The sequence below is a fragment of the Aplidium turbinatum genome, chromosome 3 (genome assembly GCF_918807975.1).
Source record: "Aplidium turbinatum chromosome 3, kaAplTurb1.1, whole genome shotgun sequence".
Taxonomy (NCBI): Eukaryota; Metazoa; Chordata; class Ascidiacea; order Aplousobranchia; family Polyclinidae; genus Aplidium; species Aplidium turbinatum.
Genome location: NC_137474.1, coordinates 38,822,289 through 38,849,592, shown reverse-complemented (window position 1 = coordinate 38,849,592; position 27,304 = coordinate 38,822,289). Strand labels below are relative to the sequence as shown.

At 37.0% G+C, this 27,304-nt stretch overlaps 2 protein-coding genes across 5 annotated transcripts in view; one reads left to right on the top strand and one right to left on the bottom strand.

Annotated features, from left to right (window-relative positions):
- The window catches only part of LOC145767512 (myelin regulatory factor-like), a 28,616-nt gene extending 22,833 nt beyond the window's left edge, over window positions 1-5,783 (top strand). For all 4 annotated transcript variants that reach the window (XM_082579345.1, XM_082579346.1, XM_082579344.1 and 1 more), the window contains exons 24-28: window positions 598-841; window positions 1,496-1,603; window positions 1,942-2,025; window positions 2,534-2,711; window positions 4,038-5,783. In XM_082579345.1, coding sequence (XP_082435471.1) covers window positions 598-841; window positions 1,496-1,603; window positions 1,942-2,025; window positions 2,534-2,711; window positions 4,038-4,178 — 755 coding nt within the window. In that variant the 3' untranslated portion in view covers window positions 4,179-5,783. The remainder of the gene's footprint in view (window positions 1-597; window positions 842-1,495; window positions 1,604-1,941; window positions 2,026-2,533; window positions 2,712-4,037) is intronic.
- Window positions 5,784-6,022: 239 nt separating this feature from the next.
- LOC145766790 (tetraspanin-18-like) lies at window positions 6,023-26,734 on the bottom strand. Its single transcript, XM_082578495.1, has 9 exons — window positions 26,239-26,734; window positions 25,475-25,669; window positions 22,302-22,472; window positions 21,479-21,733; window positions 20,889-20,948; window positions 11,443-11,637; window positions 10,787-10,954; window positions 7,252-7,440; window positions 6,023-6,869 (listed from the first exon to the last, which is right to left on the bottom strand). Exons 1-9 carry the CDS (start codon window positions 26,296-26,298, stop codon window positions 6,807-6,809), a joined length of 1,356 nt encoding a protein of 451 aa, XP_082434621.1. The 5' UTR covers window positions 26,299-26,734; the 3' UTR covers window positions 6,023-6,806.
- Window positions 26,735-27,304: the final 570 nt, after the last annotated feature.

Sequence of the window (27,304 nt, the reverse complement as noted above, 5' to 3'; positions counted from 1 at the left end):
TAAAAGAAAGGCTAATTGCTGTACCTAAAATGTTTTAAACAAACGTTTTTAAAACATACTGGCATTTTTTTGAAAGTCCACTAAATTAAAAATCTTTCATGTTTCTTAAAATAAAATTTAGTGGTCGCCATGTTTCATTTTGCGTGATGGTGAATGTCAATGGTATTTCAAAGCTAGTCTGCTTTTTTTCTCATTCCAGCTTTCATTGATGCATTTCAGTAGGCTAATCTACAATAGCAAAATCAAAGTAGGCTAGTCTACCTTAACACAGTAGCCTACCTATCTTCTGCATCATTGTGATCTTTGGTTGGTGTAAAAATGCAGTTTATGTTTATTGTTTGAAAGAAATTATAAGCAGAAACTTCAACAACAAGGGGCAGATAAGGGGAGACTTCTCCATAAAACTACATACGAAAACTTGGCCATTTTTATTTCTAATTTTTATTGATGAAAACTGTAGGGTGAGCACCATGCGTACGCCATAGTCATAGAGAGCACTAAGAGAAGTTTATCTCTTCGATACTTAAACCGCTTGTTGCTTGCAGATAAATTAAATTACGCTATTCATTATAAATAATCGCTGTATATTGTTTTCAGCATTGACCACACCACTCGATCATTTAAGCTACACCAAGATGAAAAAGTTGTTGATCAAACTGAGGCATCGCTTAGCTGGCCTTAAACAGGGACACACTGATACTGCGAAGAAGATCAAGTCGCACATAGATAAACTCAAAGAAAAAATGAAACAGCAAGGTGCAAAGCTACACAATTCTAAGCACATTGGAAATCCTTCACACATGATCCAAAATCCTCTGAAGGAAGTAATCCCTAAGAAAAAGTAAGCTAACAAAACAACTTACAATATTTGGAAATTAATTTATATATCTTTTCTGTCTTATATGAGACGAAAGTGACCGACAACAAAGCAGTATAGGCTAGGCTAAATGCATAAAATGAAAAATGGGACCAGCTCTATGATTGATACTGTACAGTAGAATGTTTGTTTAATATTGCATTTGCACAGTTGCAAAAACCATTAAAAATAAGATGATATTTACTTCGACAATCGGATACCTCATTCTGTTAATCTCGGTAAGCGGCCCACGTCAATATGGTTTAACTTTAAAGCCTTCACAAGTATGCGAAACTGCCAGGAATAACTTATCAGAGGCTTTCTCAGTCTGAGGTCTCGTCTGAGGTCAGTCTGAAGATTCAAACAAATCAACTGATTTCCAAACCGAGAAAACTATATTCTCTCAACTTTCCAAATCAGGGATTCTTAAAATTAATGTCCAAAACTCTTACTAATCTAAAACGGCGTAGAGTCTTAGACATTCAGATGGCTGAAAACGCACAATTGCATATAAACCAAAGTTAAACTATAGTATTTAGCCTAAGCCTACATTACAAGCTACAGCTAGAAAAAAAAGGCCATTGTTGGTTTGCAATATTGTTGTACAGAAATAATAAAAAAATACCACTTGTCTTGTAGGCGTGATGTCTCAGACCAATTTTTCGTCGTTCCACCTCAACACATTTCTTTGGCAGAACCAAACACAACTCTCTACAAAGAAACTACAAAAACAAAATACCTTGATTGGTGAGTGAGCGCAAAGGTTTGATGTACAAGTTTTTCAAATGATAGGCTACTAAACGTTGAAGAAAAAATTTAAGTTTCATTTTTTTAATATGACACCACTTTTGACTTAATATTTTAACTGTTATTTACAGAAAATGTAGAGTTTTTATTTAAATTGACTTACTACAGTATTAGTTTGACACTTAGACGTACACCTAAACTGTACTGTAGTTTGAATAATTTTAGCCATAGCTGCTATTGCACATTCATAGGAGGTAGTGCAGAGTAACTTAGTAAGCACATTATTTTTGTTACCATTCATCAAACCTTGGCATTTACCATATTCGATTTGTGTTTAGTGAGCATGACAGTTCCAATTTCACTTTTGGGATTCCCATCTCACCCAAGACCCCAGCTAACATACCCATCACCTTGAGGTTCACGTAAGTATTTTGTTACTTCGTATAATTGACGGTACTGGTTGAATTTTTTTTCAGGATTACTACTTAATTTAACTGCTTTTGTTTCTAGAAGAAAAGCCCAATGTAGTCTAATTTTTAGCACTCGTAAATATCTTGCTTTGAACACAAGTTATAATAAGGGTTTATTTCAGTCACACTCGATGCGGACTTACATTTTGTAATTATAGAACCACTGATTTTGTGACAAAACTTTTCATATTCTGGTCAGAACTTCTTATCTTATGACGGGAACTTCTTGTTGAAGATTCAAATCAAAAGCTTAAATTTTTTGTTTTGGCAGGTGAAGCAATTCGTACAATATTTCTAGGGCACTTCTTGTAAAAGATTCAAATCGAAAGCTTAAATTTTTTGTTTTGGCAGGTGAAGCAATTCGTACAATATTTCTAGGGCACTTGTTTGTAACAACTATATTAATTTTGCTAAGAAAGATCTGCCCAGCTTAAATAAGCAATTCTTTAATATTTGACAGATTTGCTCAGAAAGCCAACACTATTCTGTGTAAAACTCATTTTGAAAGCAATTGCCCGGAAAGCCTTCCCATAGGAGCACGAGTGGCGGCAATGGATTCGCAAAGCGGACAAGTCGTTGACTTTCCCCTGTACTTCAGCAGCTTCGTCATGTCTGAGTACAAGTTCAGAGTTACCACAGTAAGTTTATGAAATCTTGATTCATAAACGCTTGTTTTCAGTGTCAAGATCATCATATTCATGTTTACAGTTCATCGCAAATTGTATCGCCAACTGTGTAAAAAGAACGATCTACCTGGCGTCAGCACAAAGCTTGACTGGCAAAAGCAGCGGTCGAGAACTCTCTGGCATGAGTTAGTGGTGCGATATTGATGAGGCCAGTTTCATGGGCGAAACACTTAATCTATCTCAATAAATTCTTGCTGCACTCAGCTGCCCAGAAACATTGATATAGTCAACTGTTAAGGCATGTACAACAGTAGCGAGCTAAAAACGCACAAGCTTGTTTGGCAAGCAAAATGTGAAATTTGGCCCGCTTGGCTAATTGTACATCAGGGATGCATTGCCACCACAAATTTGTCTCCCCCAATGATACACTCGCACACCTAGTAGGCCTACTAATATCTACTAGCGCTACACTACTACCTATAGAGTAGCCTACCTTGCTAACATTGCTAGGTTGCTTATTCCAGGACGCATTGGCTACCATTTGGTAATAAACTATGAGCTAGAATAGAAGAGTAGACGTGAGATAGAATAAATGAGTTATTGAATAAATTATATTTCTTCAAATCATTTTTACACTATTTCATGTTTACTTAATTACTTTACAAACGTGACGTTGTAAAGTGTAGTTCTTCATAAGTGTAGTGGGCTGAATGGGTACTCATAAGATATTCATCCATTGGATTGCATGTTGTAATTGCTTGATGGAGAGTTCGTTTTTACTGTAGCCAATTTGCTTGTAGGCTAGAGCCATCTCAGCCATGGCGATCTATACAGGCTATAACACAGTCCTTGACAACGTGCAAACTGGAGGCATGACTGAAGGCCGATGTAATTTCGATTTTGAACTCTAAGCTAAATTTACTTTATATCTCTTTGAAATGATACTTTTGAGAATCCAAATTGCCAAAATATGATCACTGAATCTCAAATCACTGCAAAACTCCTAATTTTACGTTTAAAAATGACAATTTTTTCCAATTACTAGTGTTGCCAGACGCTTTTTGGATATCCAACACACGTGCCAAAAGCTAGTCCGTTATTTCAATGGTAACAATAACACAAAAGTAACTAAAAATCACACAAAATATACTGGAAGACTATAGCTGTTAACTAATGCTGAAACTATCAAGTTATACTAGCGATTTTAGCTACTAACAGATCAGCCTTCAGCCAAATTTTAAGGTGCACGTGTCATAGCCTGTGCATAAAGGTCGTCATGTTTCCAGCTTACATAAAACTGCGTATCTTATAACATTTTTTGACAACTTTTAATTTTAGTCTGAAGATGCTCCAGAGGACGTATGTGAGTATCCGGATGAGGATATTGGAGTCAAGTATTTGGAGTATTTCTTTCACTTTTACCGCCACTGCAAGGAGCCGTATCCCAAGCTTCCGAACTCTTCCACAAAAAGTTACTAACATGACTCCACTTGAAACCAAGAAACAAATATCCCGATCTCTACATGTTCCACTGCAATTAGTGAATCGTCAACAATAACAACAAAAAGCTTAAAACTATCCATCCATCCTGTCTGTTTTTGTCACTACTCCATCGTTGATATATAAAAACAATATGAAATGATTAACAAAGTCATTTGTTTAAGCTGTTTTGCAAAAAGAAACGTGAACATTGTTGCCGTTTATTTACATTTGTAAAGTTGTGTTGCTTTGGTGCTATGCGTTACATATTATTTCTCTGTTGTGTAGGGCGTGGGCTACGCTGCAAACAAGGGAACTTTTTGGCTCTGAAACTCAACCTTTCATCAAACTCGTGTCTTGAAATCCCCTGATAAAATAGGCTGATTCAAAGCTATCTGAAAATCATGACAAAAACGTCGAAAAAAAAAGCAGATTGTCACTTTATACATCTTGTGACAGTATAGCTTAATTTGCACCGGTAGAACGCATCATGTTATTTAACTAAATGCCTGGTAAACAGCCTCATTCAGTGCTGTTAAAAACTTACAATATGATGAAAAATTATGTATCGGCTGCCGAGAAACATATTGTTGATTGGATGGTCTGAATGGCTAGCGTGGAAGCTACACCGTTATGGTTGGCGAATCGCAGCTGCTCGCTGTACTAGTGAGTGCTCAGCCTTGTGCTGATAGCCGGGAAGAACGCCCCTTTCTTCACAATGTCCTCTGCCCTGGCGCCTGCTGGTTTTGTTGGCTCTTTCTTTGTTTCCACAAAGATAAGAGTTAAACTGACTGGTAAAGCGGTGGTCGAATAAATTTGTGGCAGAATACGGTGCGATACTGATGAGCCCAGCCTCATGGGCGAAACACGTGTCTGTCGCTGTCAATTCTTGCTACAAATCGGCTGCCGAGAAACATGAATTTCACTAAGTTGGGTTTTTACGGTGAGACTTTATTTCACTTTTGCCTGGAGCCTACTGTTTTCCAATGTGTGTTAATTGCCTTTGTGTAGCCAATGTCAAGATATTCAAAGTAAAGTTCAACTATTTTCTTTTGCTGTAAATAATTTCACTGATGTGTTGCTGCAATTGGTATTGTTCTGTTGTGCACTGATAAAAGATACAGCAAAAAATGTATAAAATCTTTCACACTTTGCTTCCGCCCTTGAAGAAAGGTGCGCAGAAGCCTTATGTGGGTGGCATAACGGCGATAAGCAACTTGAAAATCGTGATGGAGTGACAGAGTTGCACAGGAAACTTCCGCATAATCGTATCCTGATCTTTTATTTATATTTTGAGTTTTTGCTGACTGATCTTTTTTTAATTTGGCAAACAGTCACCAAGAAAGCCAACTTTTTTCGCGTTACAAACGCAACTCAGGAAACTGTGATCGGTACAATAAACAATTACCGTCGGATAAACGCGCTCTGAAAGACAAAGCATTTGCTGACGAAATTTAATCTTTGAACTACTTGGCCTACTGTAATAGATGTGTGAGGCTCATTCTTTTCAAAAAAGATCTACATACACAAAATTGCCACTCGGGGCACATACCCATGGTCGTTCCTTGTGTCCCGATTGCACTGATGGAACCTGTAGGTCGGAATCCAGAGGCTTGTTATTGACAATATTGATCTACATTTACAGTAGGCCTACTGTATATACGCTATATTCTATCTGCTGTACAGTACATATGTAAAATCAATATACGGGGGTATATACCCACCAGGTACGATTTTATATACCCCCTTTCTAGTGCACCGGCTGCACTGTTGAGGTGTTTAGGAGGAAACGGCGTGTCTCTGTCTGCAGAGGTGTTCTATTTGTAGGCCATGTATTTCACAGCTACGTGTTTCACAAATGTATTTACAGCGACACGCCGTACAATGTAATCCATCACTGAAGACTCATGTTCGTTTCGAAAAATAAGCAAGTTCGAACAAAATCATTGCAAAACAGTTAGGAAAGTTCAAGAAAGTAATCTGTCGTTGAGCACTTCTCGGTGTAGGTCATGGATCTACTGTGGCACAAAAGAAATTATAAAATCATAAATTCAAAGCATGCATGTCAATATTCATTTCAAAATAGCCATGAAATTATTCGGCTATTTCAAAAGTAGGAAACAGACATGGCGTTTTTTTAACCCATTGGCTGTTCAGTTTTATTTGGAGCTTGATATTCCATCGGCTTACAACCACGTTATTAAGTAATCTAATCACATATTATATCCGAGTAGGAAAATTTAACTGATCAGCTTCTGCACTTGAGACGTTAGGAATAGATTTCTGATTTGGACATGCGAGTGGTACTTTGCAAATGTGTGGATGAACTTTTGTTGGGATGAAAGTAAAAAAACAAACAAACATACTGTATATTGAGTTGAGCATACGGATTCCAAAGGGGGTCACAACAGTTGCTGTAAATTTTCCTTGTGTTGCTGCTGCTGCTAGGATGTTTGGGAAAATTGTGACTCGAGGAAACAGGATATCCGTCTTCCGTAAACAATGTACCTTATGGGAGTGGGAAAACATTCCCTAAAAGTCAAACCGGGAAAGTAGGCCTACATGTTACAAAATTTTTCGATCGTTGTCGAAATAAACAGACTTCTGTCTTTCACAAAGCATGCGAGACTACGCGGCTTCATACTTTCCGATACCTCGGTACAGACAGCAGGAAATGATCATCGAAAGAAGCTGAAATCAAAACATATTGCTTCGTTAAAAAGAAAACTAAAACCAGGTTAATATAAACACACTCGAAGTGGTCGGGCAGGGAAGTCTAAAAAATTATACCACGTTTCATGTACGGCAATTATTTTCTTTTTTTCATGCTGGTTCATATAGGCTAGGCCTAACTTAAATCCGTTAACCAGGAATTTACTTACAAACAATATCGCAATATTGTGCACCACAACCAGTGCAAGTTTATTTAAAATCTTGTTATCATAAGCCAATCAATAGTTATTTACATGGAGTATACTCACTGCGCCACCTGAAAGGCTCATTCTCCATTTACAACTCTAGGTTATTAGCTAACAAAATTATTGTAAACAAATTTAAAAGATATCAAAATTACCTCAAATACAAGAACTCCTATAGCAGCGCCACCAATCACCCAAAAGTACGACCTCAATCCTTCATCGCACCCAATTTTGTACAACTCTGTTGAAGTGGGACTGCAAACAGAAGTTGCGTTTTCACCGCAACAGGAACCAGGAATCTCATTGGGCCAGTCTGCAGAGCTGTTGAACCCACAGCATTGAAACTGCAACGTTATTAATAACTTTAGTGGGTTGTTGTTCTTGCTGTTGTTTATGTCCAAAAGAGTGTAGCCTAAAGCAGGCGTTAAAATTTTTCAAAGAAATTGTTGACTCGGTAGTTTGCAGATCACTACAGAAGTGTAGCAGATTAGAAACGGCATTTTTGCATAATTTTTCTCATTAAAAATAGGCCCAGTTTTTTAAACGAACAAGAGCCTACCATAACCGACGGTAACTTGAAATACTGCTATAGTGCTATTGCTGCTCTATCATACTGACAACAAACGAATTTGAAGGACTGATAGCATGGATAGCTTACTTTTACGTTTTTTTTTTCAATTTTTTATTCTCAAGCTTATGAGACAGCAAATCGTATCAAACACTTCAAAGTTGTAGTGGTAGATTTGCATAAGTTAAACGCAGTGTGAACGCGAATTTCCTGTTTATTCCCCTCCCGGTAAACGTTCTGTGGTTACTTTTCAGGCGAGTTTTAAAGTGATTGAACGTATTCTGTTGAAATTAGCTAATATCTAGCTTTTGGAACCGTTTTCTTTAAATTGTCGCTTTTGTTCATTATTTTCAGTAGCCTACTCTATGTTCAGAAATGCAATCAAACTTGACTGCAAGTTTGCTTCCAAATTCTGAATGTAGGCTAGGTAAGCATTTCAGAAACCTAATCTCTGCACAAAAGAACCATAATCTGAATAAAAAATTGCCACAATCATGTTCCAGTTATAAGACGAAGAAAGATAATATGAGCTTTTGTAGCCAATATAATTTTGAAAGGAGCTTGAATTTCAGCCATGCATTTTGCATAACCTTCGTTTTGAATTTTTTAGGTTAGCTTATTCAAGGTTCTCACAATATATTTTTCACTTAATCTTTATCATGGCATGCTTAGTAGGCCTGCAGCCTTCACATTAACGGGCGTCATCATACAGTCTAATTTGTTTATCACTTCTTTCAATGACGTTAACTGTAATAATTATATAGCCTAACTGTCCTTACGTAGGCTACCTACAAAAGATTTTAATGCCGCAACTAAAAAAAGTTTTTTTTGCGGGTCTTATGTTTTGATTGTAATGACGTCTTCTGTATATAATTTGATTGTCAAGAGGCCGAAAAAAAACGGCATTCTAATTTTAATTAAATACCTCATTGTCGATTTAAAGCCCACCTGAGATAACACTTTGAACTGGTTTATTATTACGCAACTGCTATACGATCAAAGAGAAAAAAATATTATGTTTTCTGCTCTTTACTTCCTATGAAGCTATACACCTCCATGCAAATGACTGCAGTGCCTGTAACTAATGACATTCTGTCAACTGTGGCAAACGTATCAACCACACGCGGAACAAAATATGAATTACGTGAATGCTAAGTTTGTTCCAGCTATTTTACGCCTGAACGACAAATGTGTTGACCTACCCCATATAAACTGGGACTGTTCGAAACGGACTGTTTTGGGTAAAACAAAAGTTTAAAATAACTAACAAATATTTGTCGCTTTAGCACTCGAAAATCGAGATGTAATTGGAAATTCTTCGAAAGTCTCACAACAATGATGGTTTCTTTTGTTTAAATATGCGTATTTCGTGTAAATTTCTATTTCACAATAAAGTTTTGTTTTGGAAATGAAACGATACGATAAGAATATTGCCTGTTGTCTAAAGCTGTAGCGCACCCAGCATGGGGCTAAGGGGGCTCAAGCCACCCCCCAAGCCTGCCACTAAAAATGAAGTTTTTGTATGCTCCTCATTTATACATTTTGCTTACAGGTTAGGCATGAATAAGACACAACAATGCAACAGGGCTGAGCATTATAACAATATATTTTACATATTTAACTAACAAATTGTTTCAACAGTTGAACGTTTTCAGTTTAACTTAAGCCCTCATCAGGAATCTGAAAATATTTATAGAAATGCAATAAATTTAATTTCTTGAAGGTAAAATTACATTAGGAAAAGGCAACTGGCCTACATAAATAACTACGAACAGGGAAGGTGATACATCAAGTAAATGTTGAAGAGAATGGACTTGCCTCCAGCAAATAATTGTTTGTTTAAATTTGGGTTGTAGCGTTTGATTAACAGTGCCTCCTATCATAACAATGAATTTTGGTGTCAAATTGGAATTTGCTTTTGAGTAAAATTTTAAATGAGTCAGCAGAGATTTTCGATCAGAGCAAAAAGAACACTCCATGATATGGTCTTTATAATGACACTTTTCTTTAACTCACTAAAGTTCAGATGCTCCTGTACACTCGTGGTCAATTGTCTGTTGGACATATACCGATGTACCGTACGTCAATGCCGGATCACACGGACATGCAAAACTGTATACGACGTTTGAGCAGAGAGACGAAGGCGTCTGGGACTTTAGTTGAAAATACGAACTAAATTTGAATGTTTTGTAAGTAGAAAAAACGTCCACATCAAATTTATTGTTTACAAAATTAGTGTTTTGTTTCAAACTGGTTTCGTTCTAGTTCTTGTTTTCGCACTTATTTGTGTTGGCAAACGGAAAGCTAATTCTATTTAGTCATAAGCCTACATGACGAATACGTCGAGATCTATAGAAGATTGCAAGAGTGGACGTAGGGATGAGGATCGAAGCTGATGATGCTATATAGTAGCATTGGGTTCACTAGGCCAACTTCTAGTCTGATTGAAAGAACGAATCCTGATGTATCGGCAACCGGTGGGTTGTGGGCTGTGAGCAGTGGCGTAGCAAGGGGGGGGGGGGGGTTGAGGGTTTCAACACCCCCCCCCCCCCCCCCGCCTTGGCACGCGTGTTACGTCACGATATTGAGAATGATGCTTTCCCTTTCTTAAAAAGAAAACATAGAGACTTTAAATTTATTTCGGAAAAATGCCGAAGAAAACATGATCATATCTTTTTGCTATGCCACCAGACAGCACCATTTTACAGGAATATTCATACTCACATTTTTTGTTGAAAATGCTCTTAGAATGCACCAATTCGAAGTAATTTTTTAAAATTTTCTGGGGGAGCCCCCAGACCCACCGCCGCTTTGTGTCGTCTTAGGCGAACACGCCGTCGGGCCCCCTCCCTTTCAAAATTCCTGGCTACGCCACTGGCTGTGAGTGCCTTTAAATATTAATCAAAAAGAGATGGGCATTGGCCTATTGTCACTGTCACTATTGTCGCAAATCACTCGGCCGACATTTCTGAATTAGCCCGCCCCAAACTTTTTTTCTGGGTGCGCTACTGGTCTAAAGTAAGTTTACATAGAATTTTACCAATTCCCATTAAAAATCTATCGGCTAAACTCAATTTTGGTGAAAAATCATACTTTGCTTTGGCTTATGTCTTTTTACATACCGTGCTTTGAATCGAATCCCATGCAAGTGAGGTTGGTGTACTTGGTCCAGTAACATTTAGATTCTTGATGCTGTCACTAGCGAACTGTTCGGCTTGTGGGTAGAAGACGAACACCAAAATGATAATAACCACTTCCACGATGAACAGAAGTAAGATAATGGTGAAAAACTAATAATAAAAGAAATCATTTTAGAAATTTTGGATTAAAAACTTTTCATCACTCGACAGCAGATCTATGTAGGCCTTTAACTCATCACTTCCGAAATCAAAAAGTATTTGAATTCGGGATGGCCAATTTCTTCTGGCCGCGTGGCAGCAAATGCGGAAGGAAATACTCTACGGAAAGGAAAAAGAATGCACAAACTGCAACACCAGTAGGCCTAACCTTACTATCACGATGGCGAAAAGTTAATCCAGGTAAACAAAAGTGTTTGGCCTGCATTGGGTTTGTAGAGAAAGCTGGAGTACATGTTTAAATTTCCGAATTGCGATAACTTTAAACGCCTCACCATTCCTTTGAGAAGCATTTGTGGTTAACCAACAGCAGTTAACTGTTTAAGCAAAAAAGCAAAGTGAAAGATGTTACCAGAGTTACATAAACACTGCTAGGTTTTTGGACGACGATAATCAGGTAGGTTAAAGCTTTGCAATCTCACCGTTCCAAGCAAGCATCTGTTTTCTTTTATTGCCCCAAGACATCCAAAAAATCCAGCTAAAATCAAAACAGCTCCAATAATGATAACGACGATCACCGAATTGAGAAGAGCTGGGTTTTCAGATACAATAGCTCGAAAGCTATTTCCATTTACGTACGCCCATATTCCAATGGCAAATAAGGCAATTCCACCAATCTGTAAAGCACTTTTGTCAGTAAAAAATAAAAGGGTAAAAGTCATTTATTAGTTCGTTTATGGTAATACGACCTATAAAAGTTATAAAGTAGTATGGGCTGGTGTTATGATATGTTAATAATATTCGGCTTAGATTTAATTCAATTGTGGTAGAGAGGTGATTTTTTTTACCATATACAAGTAAAACCTAACAACCAGACGGCATTTAACATAATAACATAAAAATAAACTAAAAATTACAAACGTATTCGGCCATACTCATGTTAGCCCTTTTCAAGTAACAAGAAAAGAGCTAAGTTACTTGAATGGGCTAACATGAGTAAATATTGCGTACACAAAAAAATGAAGCAAACAGCAGCTGTGTTAGTCTTCTTAGCCTCGTCAGTGACACGCCCATTTGTGAAGGCAAACTATCAACTTGTGACTTGAACAGGAAATGACTCAAGTTGTTTTTTGTTGTAAAATCATGTTAATCACTTTCTAGTTTGCAGCAAAAAAGCAAGAACAAGAATTCGTCTGGCACAAAATGCATCATGAAATTTTATCTGCAGTTGATTAACTTCATGTAAAAAAAACAACATTCTTTATTGTTGCAAAATTTGTGAAGACACGTTTGCGAAACATGTTATGCTTCGATAAAAGATCAGAATATGTCGTAGTCTAGCCTATTTTGTCGAGTTGGTAAAAGTCAAAAACCACAGTTCTAGCCAACGCTCGTATACACAATACACGTACTGCAAGAGAACGTCCTAACGTGCCCTATAACGAAAGCACTATTGCACAAGCTATCAAAATTGACCAAATGACCACTCCCCACTGGCCGCGGTCACAAGATTTTGCCACGTGATTACTGCGCAAAAAAATAAAAAAATGTCCAACTTTAGATACATTCATGAAATATTGGAGTATCAGTCTTCTCCGTGACTTAATCTAACTCCAAGAGCAGTGAAAGTGCCTTTTGTGAGCACGGAGATATTTCACACCAGCTTTCCGTGTTCAATTGCACATTTTTAACCCATAATCTAACATACTCTAACGGAAATATTTTTCACCTACTTTCTACTTTTTTAGCACATTGAATAAAATTAGCTTCAATGCTTGTAGGCTACTATAACTGATAGGCTAAATGTAATATTTTTTGTCTATTCCAGCTCCTTTTAAATAATATGGGCCAAGCAACTACAATTAAAACTCGACTGCTTTTATTTGTCGATTTTTGTAAACGATTAGGCTATAATAAAGTTTAACAGTCTGAAACTTGCACTTTTGGAGTGGTTGAACATTTTATTCCAATATTTTTTCAAAAATATTCTTCCCAACAAATAGAGCGTATTTCAATTAACATGCTTATTTAGGATATCCCTTTAAAATGAAAGCACAGATTGCTTTTAACGATTTCTACAAATTTGACGTTTTTAAGAAGTAGGAAATTAGCTTGGAAATAATGTTAAAAAACATGTCGGAAGAACTATCAACTAATTTTCTTGTTAACCAAAAAACTCAGAATAGAAAGCTTCGTTCCATCACAAAAATACTGTTGTTTAGCTTGTACAGCAAATACTTACAAATATCAGCAGGTTCACGAAAAACAGAAAATATTTTAAGCACTGAAGTCCTTTGCTCTGCATGTTCTTCCTTTGTAGACTGCTTTGATGATATTGGATTACAACTCTCAAAAGTTAACCAAATACTCTACAGAAATTAATTTCTTTAACTTGAAATTAGGTAGGCTGTCAATATGTTTCGTTCTGTTTAAAAAAATATTACTTTAATATAAGCAAGCTTTAACAAAACAGCTAGTATGCTATCCAACTGCAACATACTGTGAATGCAGCTAACTAAATTTAGGCCTAGTGAAGCGAGCATTCAAGATATGCTTATAAACCCGGAAACGATGTCATGATAAAGCGCACGGGTATGGCAGAAACACAAATATCGTACGCTAAGCTAGCATAGAGACACCGTTGCACATATGCTTTCCATTTTAACAGGTAGAATACAGTATTTCAGAGGTAGATAGCATGTTAATGGTATCACTGCAAATTTGTGTCAAGAGGAACAGTAATTAACATATTTCATTGAAATGTTACATTGTGTAACATTTATAAGCAAAAATGAACAGTTGTAACACATATTTTTCTATAAAATTTATGTTTTCCTCTTTATAAATTTTGCGCCTCTCTATTGTGATTAACAAAATATCCAACTCTAAGGGTACTTTTGAAACTTAAAGAAACCACCGCTTGTTCTTTGGATATAGCCTTTTTTAGAAGTACTTTGATTGTGGGCCCTAGGATTTTATTGATATCGGGGCCAAATTACCCTCTCAACGGCTCTGAATGAAGGTTTAGGATTTAATAACACGATTATTTTTGCTATTTAAGGGATAGCTAATACAGCGGCAGACCTCACGTTATAAGCAGCACCCATTTTGCTTAATTGTAGTGCAAAAGAACACGACCCTGGCTGTGGATGTAATTAGTCATAAAATGCGTTGCATTAAAAATTGCAAATGCCAAACCAATTTAAAACAAATGTTTGGAATTGATTTAGTTTGCAAATTTGAGAATGATACAAATACGTCATATCCGGACAAATGCATCTCAGCCGAGCCTTTTGTAGGTTAATCTGTGCTTAACTTTTCTATCAGTAGGCCGTACAAAATGTAATAGGCTATCTTTAACTTTACTAACTGCGTGTCTGTAAAACTGACCAAACCTTTGAAATGTGTTATTAGGCTAAAGAAAAGGGTGAAATTCATCGTTACGTCTAAAATGTAAAGCCAAAGTTTGAAGCCTTTTGGCCAAAAGATTGTTGTGTGGGATATGCTGGATCAGTGTCCAGTCAGAAAATTAGTCCATTTTGCATAGTTTCACATCTGCCGACATTGAATAAGCGTAAAAAAGATTAATTTTCTATCTGATTGACTCTCATAAACATCCGGCCTACACTTCACTGTCTCGAAGCCGAGCATCCAATTCTTTTCCGATCAGGCAGAGAATGTCAAGAGCCTCCACAGTGACGTTCAACTTCCCAATAACCTCTCCTGGAGTCCTGAGATCTTCGACGACCAGGTCATCATTGATGACGTCACATTTGTTTTTCAAAATGGCGCAAGATCAACAGCAGCCGTCCCTATCTCCTCGCAATCTGCTGTAAATTAGAAAAAATTTTCGAAATAGACTGTTCAAATTTCTGCTTACATTTTGTCCTATTCACAAGTGGTCTAAACGTACTTCAACAATTTCTCCGCGGTGTCTGCTTTGTTATTTTCAATCAAGAAAAACACAACTGGTCACTTACAACAATTTTCAACTCTTGATTTTGTCCCACCACATAAGTCGGCTTGAAAAAATAGAAACACTCACTGAAACAATCAACTGCAAAGCTGATTTAAAAAAATCACATGTTGCAGTAGGCTACACGTAACTTGCTTTGCTCCTGCTGAATTTTGCATTGAAGATTGCTGTAGATGCAAAACAAAATGACATTGTGGCGGCATATGTAATCACTAAGCCACAGGGCATCTAAAAGTTGATAGTCTAGAAGTCAAACTTGTTGCCTTGTTTAAAGCTTATGAAACGTATACACCTTGGTGAATGGGGATTCAAATCCTTGTCCACAAAGAAACCTTTCTAGCTTGGAAGTTTCGTCAGCAATTCGAATAGATTACAAGCATACACTAGTGACATGCGAACTCTTTTATGGCCTTTGCTCAATATGATGCCAGTTCCAAGAACTGCAGTTGAACCAAATTTTGCACACATCCACGCACGAAATATTGCCTGCATGCAGACGTCAGACACTCAGCCTGCTCATTGGCACAGCACTCCAACCTACGTAAAGCGAATATGTTGGCCTATTACGTGACCGTCACGAGACTATGTAACTATAAAAAGCTAACAATGCAACACAAATTGAATGAACAAATTAAGGTTTAACAGCTAGACAATTCTAACGAGCTAGTTCAAGAATGAAAGCAAAATAGTGATTCATATTTGACAAATTTTGTTTCCTTCTAATTTTACATCGAATCCAAGTTTAGTTTTGCTGATGTGAATTCTCCAACGTTGTTTTAATGTTGCTATTATGTTTTAAGAAAAACCAACATTTAGTCAAACTGACAGACTAAATGCGATGACAAGCTGGTCTATTGCCTTTTGTAATCTAATTCGAAACACAGTGCATCACTTTAACTTTCATCTGATTCGAAATACAGTATTTGAAAAATAATCTGGTTGTTCACGTCTGTAGCAAACTATGCTAAGCTCTCAAAGCTAAGACCTATGTTTGATAAGGCAACCTAACTTCTGTATAGATCATAGGGCTTCTTTAAAGGGTTCTTAAAGTTTACGTTGAACACGCGCAATGGTACTTATCTTAACTGTCAACAACTATGAAGTGAAAAAGAATAGTTCTAACTCTTTTTTCTGCGTGGCGCTTATAATCCCGTTTGTGGGCTACGATGACATTAAGAGGTACAGATGAAATACAAAAATCATAAAATAGATATTTTTCCAATCAGACTAGTTAAATGACTATAATCAAATTACTAGGGCAACTAGAACGATATACAAGCTTTATTTTTTCTTTCTTTTCTAGGTTTGGTGGCTGTGCATTTTTAAGATAGTGTTTTGCTAACAGTGTTTTATCGATGCATATTTTAAACCTTTCGGTCTTGTCATATTTTCCTTTTGTTGGTACCAAATTCGTGCGTTTACTTTATAGTTCTCTACTTGTTTGCGCCAACTATCAAATATAAATTGAATTGAATCTCATTGCGGCATGTTCACATCACCCGCAACCGCTTGATATCGGTTTTATTTCTGTCAAAACTACGGAGCTCGCTTCTTCGCTCGCAAGCACCACTGAAGCTCGCTTCGGTCAGGGGGTGCAAACAGATTACGCATCTGCCAAACGAACCTACACAGAAATCTTTCATTTCAGGCGTAATGAAATGCCATGTAAACGTAGCCTAAGGGGGTGATGCGTGTGTGACTGCCTGGTCATAGCGTATCCCGTTAGCTCAGTGGTTACACGCTCGGCTCAAGATCACGCGGCGCTGGTTTGATTCTCGGGGTGTGCGCTTGAGCAACGCATTTCAGGACTGCTCTTCATTCAGCGGCACCTAGTGAATGGAATAATTCCCATGCAACAACATCTCAACAATCGGAAACTTCACTCTGCCAATCTCGGTAACCAGCCCTACGTAAAGAGCCTCTACAAGTAAACGAAACTACCAGGAATAATCTATCAAGGCTTTGTCAGTCTGAGGATAAAAATTCAAAACCAAACCAAATACTGTGCGATAAAATTGTGGAACCTGCACTGAACGAGTGTATTCATGCGGTGAAATAATACCTCAATTGCGCCACTATGCGAAAACAAGTTGAAAATAATTTGCCATTGGCTTGCTGCAGCTATGTGCAACTAACTTAATTTGCTTTGGGACTCCGCACCGCTGGTTTGGTTGGTTGGTTTTGAATCTTGATTCTCGGACTGACAAAGCCTTGATATGTCATTCCTGATAGTTTTGCATTTTTGTAGAAGCTTTTGACGCAGGGCCGGTTACTGAGATTGGAAGAGTGAAGTTTCCGATCGTTGAAGTGTTGTTGCAGGGGAATTATTGCATCCATTAGGTGCCACTGAATGGAGAGCAGTCCTCAGAATGCGTTGCTGAAGCGTTGCACTGAGCTAACGTCTTGACTTCAACTCCATAACAATACAAAGTTATATTGAATCTAAATAAAAACTAGAAGATCTGATTATATGACAAACAAGCTAAAGTTTTTCGAAATCAAAGTGATTATACACTGAGGGTGCGGGTCTACGAAAAAACGTTAGGCCTAGACCCGTTCAGTTATTGAGTTTTCATTTTCATCTTTTCAATAATTAATTAATGCATTGTGCAGACTGTTGTATTTCTACTGTTGTTTAAACGATATGATTCAGCGGTGGTAGGAAAACGTCGTTGCAGTACCAGAGTATTCTGAGACAACAATAGTTGCGAAGATGCGAGTGTGGACAGGAGCAAACCATGCAACATCTTATCTTCGTGAATGCCCTGGTCTGAAATACTAAAATCTACGAGGCTTTGTTCATAAAATCTTGCAATTCTCACTTCAATAGGCAGTTGTTTGCAGCAGGCGCCTCCTATCTGCTAAATGTCTTCGCGTAATTTTGCGTCATTGATTTGTATTTTTTCCTAGGCAATTAAGCGTCATGTGATTTTGCCTCTCCTCTGCCTTACCATTTCATTCTTATGCGTTTCTTTTTTCGATTTTTGTGCATGTAGATCAGTTTTTTAATTTCAATTTATGAAGAACATCAGTCAGTTGGTTACTTGAATGGGCTAACATAAGTATGGCTGAAAACGTTTGTAATTTTTAGTTTATTTTCATGTTATGTTAGGTTAAATTATGTGTGATTGTTAGGTTTTATTTGTCATTATAAAAGTGTATGAAATTTGCCTGAATTATTTCAATAGCCCCACAGCAAAGACAATCCCTTCGTCAAACAGTTTGTTGAAGACGTTTTCTAATTATAACAAAAATCCTGCTCCCTGCTAGTGCATATGGACAAATCATAAAGACTAAACAGTCCAATTTCCTAAATACCAAACGAAAATGCTTAAATCTATTCAATACAAATGAGTGGTTGATAAGGTATTTTCAGTATTTGTGGAGATTTTCAAGATTAAGAAGTCGATTTTCAACGTTTTGCTCATGTAAACGTATTTGCTGAAAATTTTCCAGTTTCTTTGGTTAAAAAGAGTAGAATTGCAAAAAAAACGCTGATCTTAAACTGCTCACACTGAAGATAATAATTAGCCTACATCACTTCATCTTTTACAGAAGTTATGTGTAGCCATGGCCGTTGAGAGGGTAACTTACAGTAGGCTCCGTTTAAAATATTGGCCCCTTGGAATGGTTAAGGGCTCCCAAAATAATTCCGGGCCCGGGTCCAAAAATACCTCATGGAAGTCCAAACCCCATTAACAATCAGCGTTTGTTTTGATGATTAAGCTATTGAAATAAATCATCTTGGAATAATACCAACTCATTCTATGCTACTCTAGACCAGGGGTCACCAAAATTTTTCTCTGAGGGCCGGATTGCTGCGAGACTAACACCTGCGGGCCGGATGCAAATTGCCAAAAGACTGACAACTATTTAGAATCTCCATTGACTTGAATTGAGCACAATAAATAACAAAGTCAGCGGTGGAATAGCAAAGTTGTGATGAAAATCGAAAGATTGCTGGAAAAGTTATCCCATGCTGTGATACACTACAGGGCATCGTGCTCTTGAAAAAACATTACATCTTTACAATTTTGGCCTAGACTGTCCCCATTTGTGGTGGCTTAATGATAAAAACAGAACACCAACATGTACGCTGCCTGGTGGAAAAATGTACAAATTCAACATACAACAACGACTTTAAGAACGAGCAATTTTAACAAAGAAGTCTCTATTACACAAAAAGGCAAAGCCAAAGACGGTGGCTGATGCCAAGGGAAGCACATGTACAGAATTGTAGTGCAGCTGTAATTTCCGCAGCACGTGGCTGGTCGGATGAAATTAGTTCGCGGGCCGTAGTTTGGTGACCCCTGCTTTAGACACTCAATGCGTCGTTGATCAAGTCAATCCTTCTGCAGCAAAAGAATTCTCACTCTCGATATGTATTCTGGAGGGGCTATATTTCTTATAGCCTAGCAGTAGTCTGTCTTGGTGGACACTTTGCAACGTAGGCAAATCTTTGAAATGGTTATTTTTGGATTTATTATTCACATTCAACAATAAACTCTTTTAAAAAAATCGGTTCCGTAAAAATATATACATTATCAGCTTTCTTTTTAATAAAATGCATTTTCTGTTTAGTAACGTTGCCCAATGCGGCCATACCACAATTTAAAACATGCTCTTCAGTTTTCTCCCATTGTCCGTCAATATAGGCCTACTATAGTTTACGATAGCAACTTACAGTAAATACTTTTCAAAATCCTTTTTTGCACTGTCATTTCACAACGTCTATAGACGTTGAATCTATGCAAAAAAAACATTGCTGGTTCATGGCTGGAACGTTTCATGTTAATGTATAAAACACAATTGTTTTGAGTCAGTGTTAAAATCTGGTGATCTGATAATCAAAGTCTCTTCTCATGGTGTTTCGTAGACGATTTGATTTTGTTTTCACTAAACCGCCCCAAACAGCCACTTTATCTGGTCCAGATCTGGCAAAGATCTGGACCAGATAAAGTGGCTGTCTGGTGTGTTACTGTCTAAGGCGTTACCAACTCGTGGATAGTAATAACTTTGCAAAACTACTGTTTTTTTTTAAACTTCTCTATTGTGAAGTAGATTTTCAAGTCAACATTTTTAATAGGGATTAATTGACTTAAAAACATTACCGTCGGACAAGGATGAATAAATCCACTTTTTTCTGCTTTTTTATCATTAGGCCTACATTTCAAGTTCACAATATTTCATGCCCAAGAAGTAGTCGGCTATTTTTCAATGCACTTGCTGAAAAAAAGCGTCATATTATAGATTCTGTTTTTCATCAATTTGTAGACAAATCAAAACTTCTGGAAAATAATATCAACACAAGTATCATGCGAAGTGGCCAATCAAACAATTAAAGTAAAATTTATCATAAAAAACATAGCTAGAGTGGTATCGAGTTATGAAGGGTATGGTATCATTTGCTTTAATTTTGTAAATTGTATGAATGAAGTTTCTAAACAACGATTCAACAACTACCTCAATAAATGACTTATCACGAACACTCATAGTACGACATACATACGAAATCATTTAAATGCCATTTTTCATGAATTAAACACGGTAGCAATATATGCTATGCAAAAATAATGAACTTCTTTCTACAAAGGGCTATTGATAGGACAAAATTCATGTAAAGTTTAACAAAAATAACGATTAAATCAAATGGTCTCTTTCCAATTAGCAGACTACTGCGAAAATATGTTGCATTAAAAGTGACCAAATTAAAAGAGGGTAAGTCATATGCTTTCTTTGAGATATGGTATAAGCTGAGAAACTTTATTGCTAATCACCAAATTAAGACACACTTCGGGCTTTTCAACATGTTCAACGTTGCGTTTTCAAAAAGAAGCAGATAAAATTTTAGGAAAATTTGCATGTCATATTCAAAATTTGAAACAAAGTCATTTTACTGACAAGTCACTGTAAAGAAATGTTATTAATCATGATAATCTTTGGTTCTTCTTATTCGTAGTTGTCTTTTCCTATGGCGCAGTATAAACAGCAAGAAAAGACCATGGCCAAAATCTGAAAGTATGAGAGGTTAAAGATTAAGCTACGTTATCCGATATAAACGCATTAATATTGTTCTGTTTAATTTGAATTATGAGTTTAAGTGCTTCAATTCCCCCGTCCTACAACCGACATGGTAGGCAATTACATCAAGATTTGGATCTAGACAGGTTGGAAAATATGATATTTTGCAGGATTACGAATGATGTACGCCGTACGGCTTCTGTAAAATATTGATAGGTACGAATATTGATAGGCTTCTGTGAAATCTATAGCTGCGTTTGGAACGGACCACTGTACAGTAGAAATAGATCACTCTAATTTCTGGAGGATACAAACGTGACAATACAAATTCACCACTGTGACATCTGTGACTTTTTTTTAATGATAATGATATAATGAAGTTATTAAACAACCTGACAGCCTGTTGTGGCTGCTGATCTGGTGCAAACCTTTAAAACCCTTTCAAATCTTCACCAGAACAGGTCTTGAAACGCAATCTGGCGAAAATCTGCACCAAATCAATTTACTTTCTCAGAACTTACCTCAATCACTAAAATACCAATACCGACTCCTCCAATCACCCAGAAGTAATTCTGATACTTGCTTTCGCAGCCTTCCGTGTAGAACTCATCCCGTAGGGATACGCACGCCGCCCTGTCGTTGATTGTACCTGACAAGCTGAGAATATCTCTCGTGCAGCACGAATCTGGTACAAGCTCATTGTCTCCAGTTGTTGGAAATATGCTTCCTGGATTTGCCACCCAATCCGTGCTATCGTTGTACCCGCAACATTGGAACTATGAACGTTGTATCAAGCATTAGTTGGTGCGGTTACCAGAATAATCTGCTTAGGGGTTGAGACTCATAGGCTGCAGACAAATGGTGGTTTTCGACAATTTTACAAAGTATCTTTCAGTAATATTTCGAAAACGTATCCATTTTTGATAACAATAACGCTTTTTAAACTTGCGTCAAACGGTCATTTGCACTTCGGAAGTCGGTTTATTATGCATTCCGAAAGTTATCATTCTATATCATACAAAAGTAGAAGCGATACAAAAAAGGCTTTTGCTAGGTGGAATGAAGACACGGTTCTGCATTATTTGAACACGTATACCATATAATATTTGTTGTAATCAAATATAGTTATCTCTGCTTAGATTTTTGCTTGGTATTGAGCTTTTTTGTAGTATTAATAGTATTTATTGTTTAATCTTTGGTACCATTAAATCGTAGTTTTTGCAGAAACAACAGTTACAACAACAAACACAACTTTCGTCGGTAGGTAAGAACGATAATTATAACCAGTGTAACTTGCGTAAAATCGTAAAATATTAAAAACATGCTATGTTTAATGAAACTTACAACGGCTTGTACAGTATCCCAAGCTTTTGTGAGGGCAATAGCACCATCTGACGTGCCGTTATAGTCGGCAATGCTTCCACTCAAAGCCTGTTCCGCTTCTGGGTAGTAAACGAATGCGAGAACAGCTCCAACAATTTCCAAAATGAAAATGATCAAAACGATGGCAAAGAACTAAACGTACAATTCATGAATTAAATATTTTATAAATTATTTATAGTCAATATTGAAATTAAAGTGAATAGGCTATAGTGCGTATACTAAGTAAACCTACTGGCATCTAATTTTTTTGACCAACTTTTAAAGGTGAACCAACAAAGATTGAAATATCAATTCAGTGTGGCGACCAACACGTGATGTAGTTCAGTGTTTACGTTAGTGAAAGCAGGAAGCAAAGAACTCAATTTATCGTGAAGAGGCTTGGTGCTTGATAGTCCGATCAGGCTTAATCACGCTTTGGAAGCGAAAGGACGTGATAAGCGTAAACCGTTCAATTCAAGAATGCGACTTCCGCAGGTTAAACTGTTTATAAAAACGGTGACATGATAAGTTTTGATTGTTCCTAAGGGCCGAAAAGCAAACGTACTTCCCTAGCTAATTGACAACCGCGTTTTCTTGTTAGTTTTTGTGCGAAAATGCTAAGCTGACTTCATGCTAAGACAAGCTTAAAACTACGGGCGTAGCTCAGTGGCGGATCCAGGGGGCGGCAATTGGGGTGACTCCCTCCCTAAAACGCAGAAAAGCAACTTTATTCACAGTATATTTACAAGGTCGGGTTAATGTAGATCTACACACCATTGTGTTTTGTTGAAATCGATCCTTCAGGCTACAAGTTGAATCCGCCCTTGGCGTAGCTAAGGAAGCAAGGGGGGGGACCTACGTCTCGGCGCCAAGTTAAATTTAAACTCTATGTACCAACATTCAGGGCGTAACAACAACAGTTCATGCATTGTCATCGGTGGCAGACAACGTGTCGTCGTCTCAGAGCGCTTGAATTCCCAAGTACGCCACTGTGTGAAACCTTAGCCGGCATACTCAGTAGGCTACATTAGTTATTTTTACATTGATTCCACGTCTGTAAGATATTTGAATTAAGGAAAAAATGATTAATTTGTTGGCTAGTTGATTGAAATCGAAATTTGATATGATGCCACCATTGATAACTACCATCATTAACGTCATCCAGGCGCGGATATAACAAGTAGCTTTAAGGAGGGAGGGAGAGATGCAACAAAACACAATAATACGTGGGTCTATAACATTAATCCGACCATGTAAATGTACAGTAAATAATGTTGCTTTTCTGTATTTCAGGGAAGGAGTGCCACGGCCTCACTTTCACAAGTCAGTAGTCACCACTACATGTTAGTTGTATTAACTGCAGACAGTGCACACCGTTTGGGCCTTCCGGCCTCCTCATTGCAGTAGGTACACTGGGTATGGCCACGGAGATATATAGCTCCGTGTGACGTTTCCTCATTTGTGGTACCTAAGCTCCAAAAATGGTAGGCTACTACTTAAGTGTTAAAGCATTATTTATGGCTCTCACGGAAATACATTTTCAAGCATGTACTTTTTTGGCTCTCTTGTCTAAAAAGATTCCCGACGTCTGATGTAATGCAACTGGAGTTGTCAACTTGTCATTCCTATATGTTTGCATACGGTAATTCTTTAGGCTAAATCATAATCTTGTTTGATGACAATAAAACCTTAAGGTGTTGCAACGGTGCCAAGTCTTTTGTACTTTGTATGTCATTTCCTTGCGCTTTGACGTCTACGATTTTGTCACATCTACCCTTTTCTATTGTATATCCCAGAGCTTGACGAAATTAAAAAGTTTACTGGACATGCAGTGACGTAGCTACAAAAAATTGCAAGACAAAAAATCAACTGTTGGAAACACAAAAATGTTTTAATGCTTGAAATAAACAGTTTGTTTAAAAACATAGCTGTTTAATGCAGCCAAACGTTTGTGAAAAAAAGTGAAACTTCATTCAACATGCCATAAAATGCAATCAAAACGTTTTAATAGTATCAAAAACATATTTTTTGGGGTGCAAGATAAAATTTTGCGGAGGAGATTGCTTCCCAAAGCTCTCGTGGCATCATCTCTGTCGTCACGTCAACATTGGATCACCTTATTTTCACAAACATCTGTGAATCTCGTCTAACTAACAACTTTTTTTTAGTTTGAGCATCTGTGGTAAAGGGTTAATTTAATGGTCTATTTCTTACAATCTTTAGTTGGTGACGCTTTCGGGACTACAGTAGCCTATACTGAAAAGTTATTGGACACATGTCAGTTTTTAAATTTAGAACTATAGACAAATAAAACCGAACAACTACACGGCATTTAACATATTAATATGATGCCGTGTAGTTGTCCAGGGATGGTTTATTGTTTGAACAAGTTTGGCAATCGAGTAGGCTATAGGCTATGATCTTTATTGACACTTTTTCTGTTGAGAGCAGTTAATCTAAATGCTCCCTTCACTCTTGTGGCCAAATGTCGCGTGGACATACCAACGCATGTAAACGTTTGTAATGTTTAGTTTATTTTTATGTTATTATATTATGTTAAATGCCGTGTGTTTGTTAGGTCTTATTTCTCCATGGTTCAGAAAAATCACCTCTTTACCAAAATTAAATTTTAGAATTATCATTTACATATCAGTTACAAATAATAGCCTACAGAGCCCGTCGTCTAGTGCGAGTTGTGTTGAAAGAGTTTTGAACAATTATAGATTTTCGAAGAGCATTTTTGAAACGTTTGCAACAGTTTTACCAAAATATTCTAGTCTAATTTGAATTGAAGGCCGTTTCAGAAGATAATGACGATTCGGTACGTCAGCGATTTAAGACCTATAAGTTTCAATAACGCAGAATATAATACCCTGCAACAAACGCAAAAACGATAACAAAAATGCTTTTAACTCTACTGTATTGACCTATATCAAACAAGAGGACAATCACACCATATCAAAGCATGTCTTGGTCATATAGGCTTATTTATAGATTTTGCAAAAACAGTAGCCTACCGTTTTTTATATTGATTTTACAAGAACAATACCGTTTTTAGACCACCTCATAATCTGCCATAGAAATCGTTGTTATAATGAAGCTGAAAACTTGACTCAGTGTTATATGATATTGAAAACCCAAGCATTGCCACTTACTGTTCCAAGTAGACATTTGCTCTCTTGAATTGCTCCACAACATCCAAGGAAGGAGATCACAAGAAGACCAGCTCCAACCGCAATGATGATGTAAACAGCATTGTAAATAATTGCATTTTCAGCCACAATGTCCATAAAGGAAGCTCCATCGACGACGATCCAGATTCCCAAGCCCAGCAGAACTGCTCCGCATAGCTGAGCGAAAGAGATGCAATCAATGTTAGGTTTCAACTACCAAAAAACATTTACATTGCTCTATTATGAGTCTAGTCACAGTTCACAATATGAAGTTGCCTGCACTTTGAAACTGCAATTATACGAAGCTCGCTAATAAAGCATTCGCCTTCAAACCAACAAAACAGCTAAATTGCAAAAGGTCACAATAAAAAAATAATCATCACAAGATGAAGAGGCCAAGAGGGATAGCCAAAAGTTAGTGGTGAATGTTGTGAATAATGGTTTCAACTTTTTTAGACCTTAAACTTGTAAATTGTAACACCGAGTGAAATTTTTGCATGCTTACTCTAAAATAAATCCATTGTAATACCGGTATTTAAGTTTTAAACTTTTTCCTGAAATCGTTGCAATTTCGGACCCTAGACAATGTTTTGGCACCTTGTAGAGCCACAATCTTCATGTTGGAAACCGCTGAATTAAAAGATAGTTCACGCAAAGATACATCTACTGTGTAGGCCTGAATTTACAATCAATTTTGAAAAATATTAAGTGTGAGAAAAATTTTTGAAAAATATTAAGCTACTTACAAAGAATAAGAAGTTGAAACCAAACATCAAGTACTTTAAACATTTTTGACCACAACCCATTGTTCAGACTCGCTTAAGGTATCAATTGACAATAAGGTAAAATCTGAAAAAGAAGAATGAAGGTGATGAGCGTTAAATATCATAATGATGCAATGGAGTTGACAAGAGCAACAGCTTTTCAAGCCAAAAGCCTTCTCTCATGCATAATTCACCGCATTGTGACGTGTAGTGATAATCGAGAATCACTGTCGCTTTAGAAGTGAAGGCTTAAAAATGTATTGTGGTATAAAAAATAATTTTCTACCGTCTCGTAGCCCAGGCTAAAAGCAAATTATGTTTTTGGAAGATGAAGCTTCTTAAATTTTCCGGTTTTACGTTTTCGCTTTAAAAAAATGTTAATGGTTTTTCAATTTGAATCATGAAAAATACTTTCCAACATAGGCCTACTATCGAAAAGAAATCGTAGTCAACTGTATGCATATTGCAGTCAAAATCTCCAGTTTCATCGTAATCACAAATTGATGACGTAAAATGTGCAAGACTAAAGAAACATGACTTCCAAAAACAATGAATGTGGGCTACTGGCGAGTGACGACTAACAACCTAAACGTGTCAAATGATACTGTATGATGTGTTTGATCATTTATCAAGAGCAAGATCGTCGTGTTTATCGTCAACCATGACCAGTCTGACAATGCGAATAAGGAAGTGGTGAGATTGTTGTCAAAGTGACGTCCCACGAAAATATTGGCTTCTAGGAACTGTAAAGCATTTTGTTACGATGTTGTTGACGCGTTATTGTTGTACAACAACAGAGGCTTACATGTTTACTAAACCAATTAACAGGAAGTGTATTGAGGTATAGCCCACATAGAATTTTCCCGGCATTTTTCTATTAATACAAGAATTAGATGCGAAGTGAAAAGCCCTTCGATCATGGCAATCTTTTCTACATAAAATTAGAAGTCACTAAATCAGAAACGATATAGCACAAACAAGACTTCGTTTCATTAGAGTTTAATTTCTAACATTTGTAACTCATTGTGGTAAAGAAAAAGGCGTTCTT

Excerpts from the sequence above, each read along its gene's own strand:
- LOC145766790 (XM_082578495.1), bottom strand. The coding sequence starts at position 26,298 with ATGGGTTGTGGTCAAAAATGTTTAAAGTACTTGATGTTTGGTTTCAAC. Across the intron at positions 25,670-26,238 it reads GTTTCAACTTCTTATTCTTT|CTATGCGGAGCAGTTCTGCT; the intron begins GTAAGTAGCTTA and ends TCTTTCGCTCAG. Across the intron at positions 22,473-25,474 it reads GCAAATGTCTACTTGGAACA|TTCTTTGCCATCGTTTTGAT; the intron begins GTAAGTGGCAAT and ends TTGTACGTTTAG.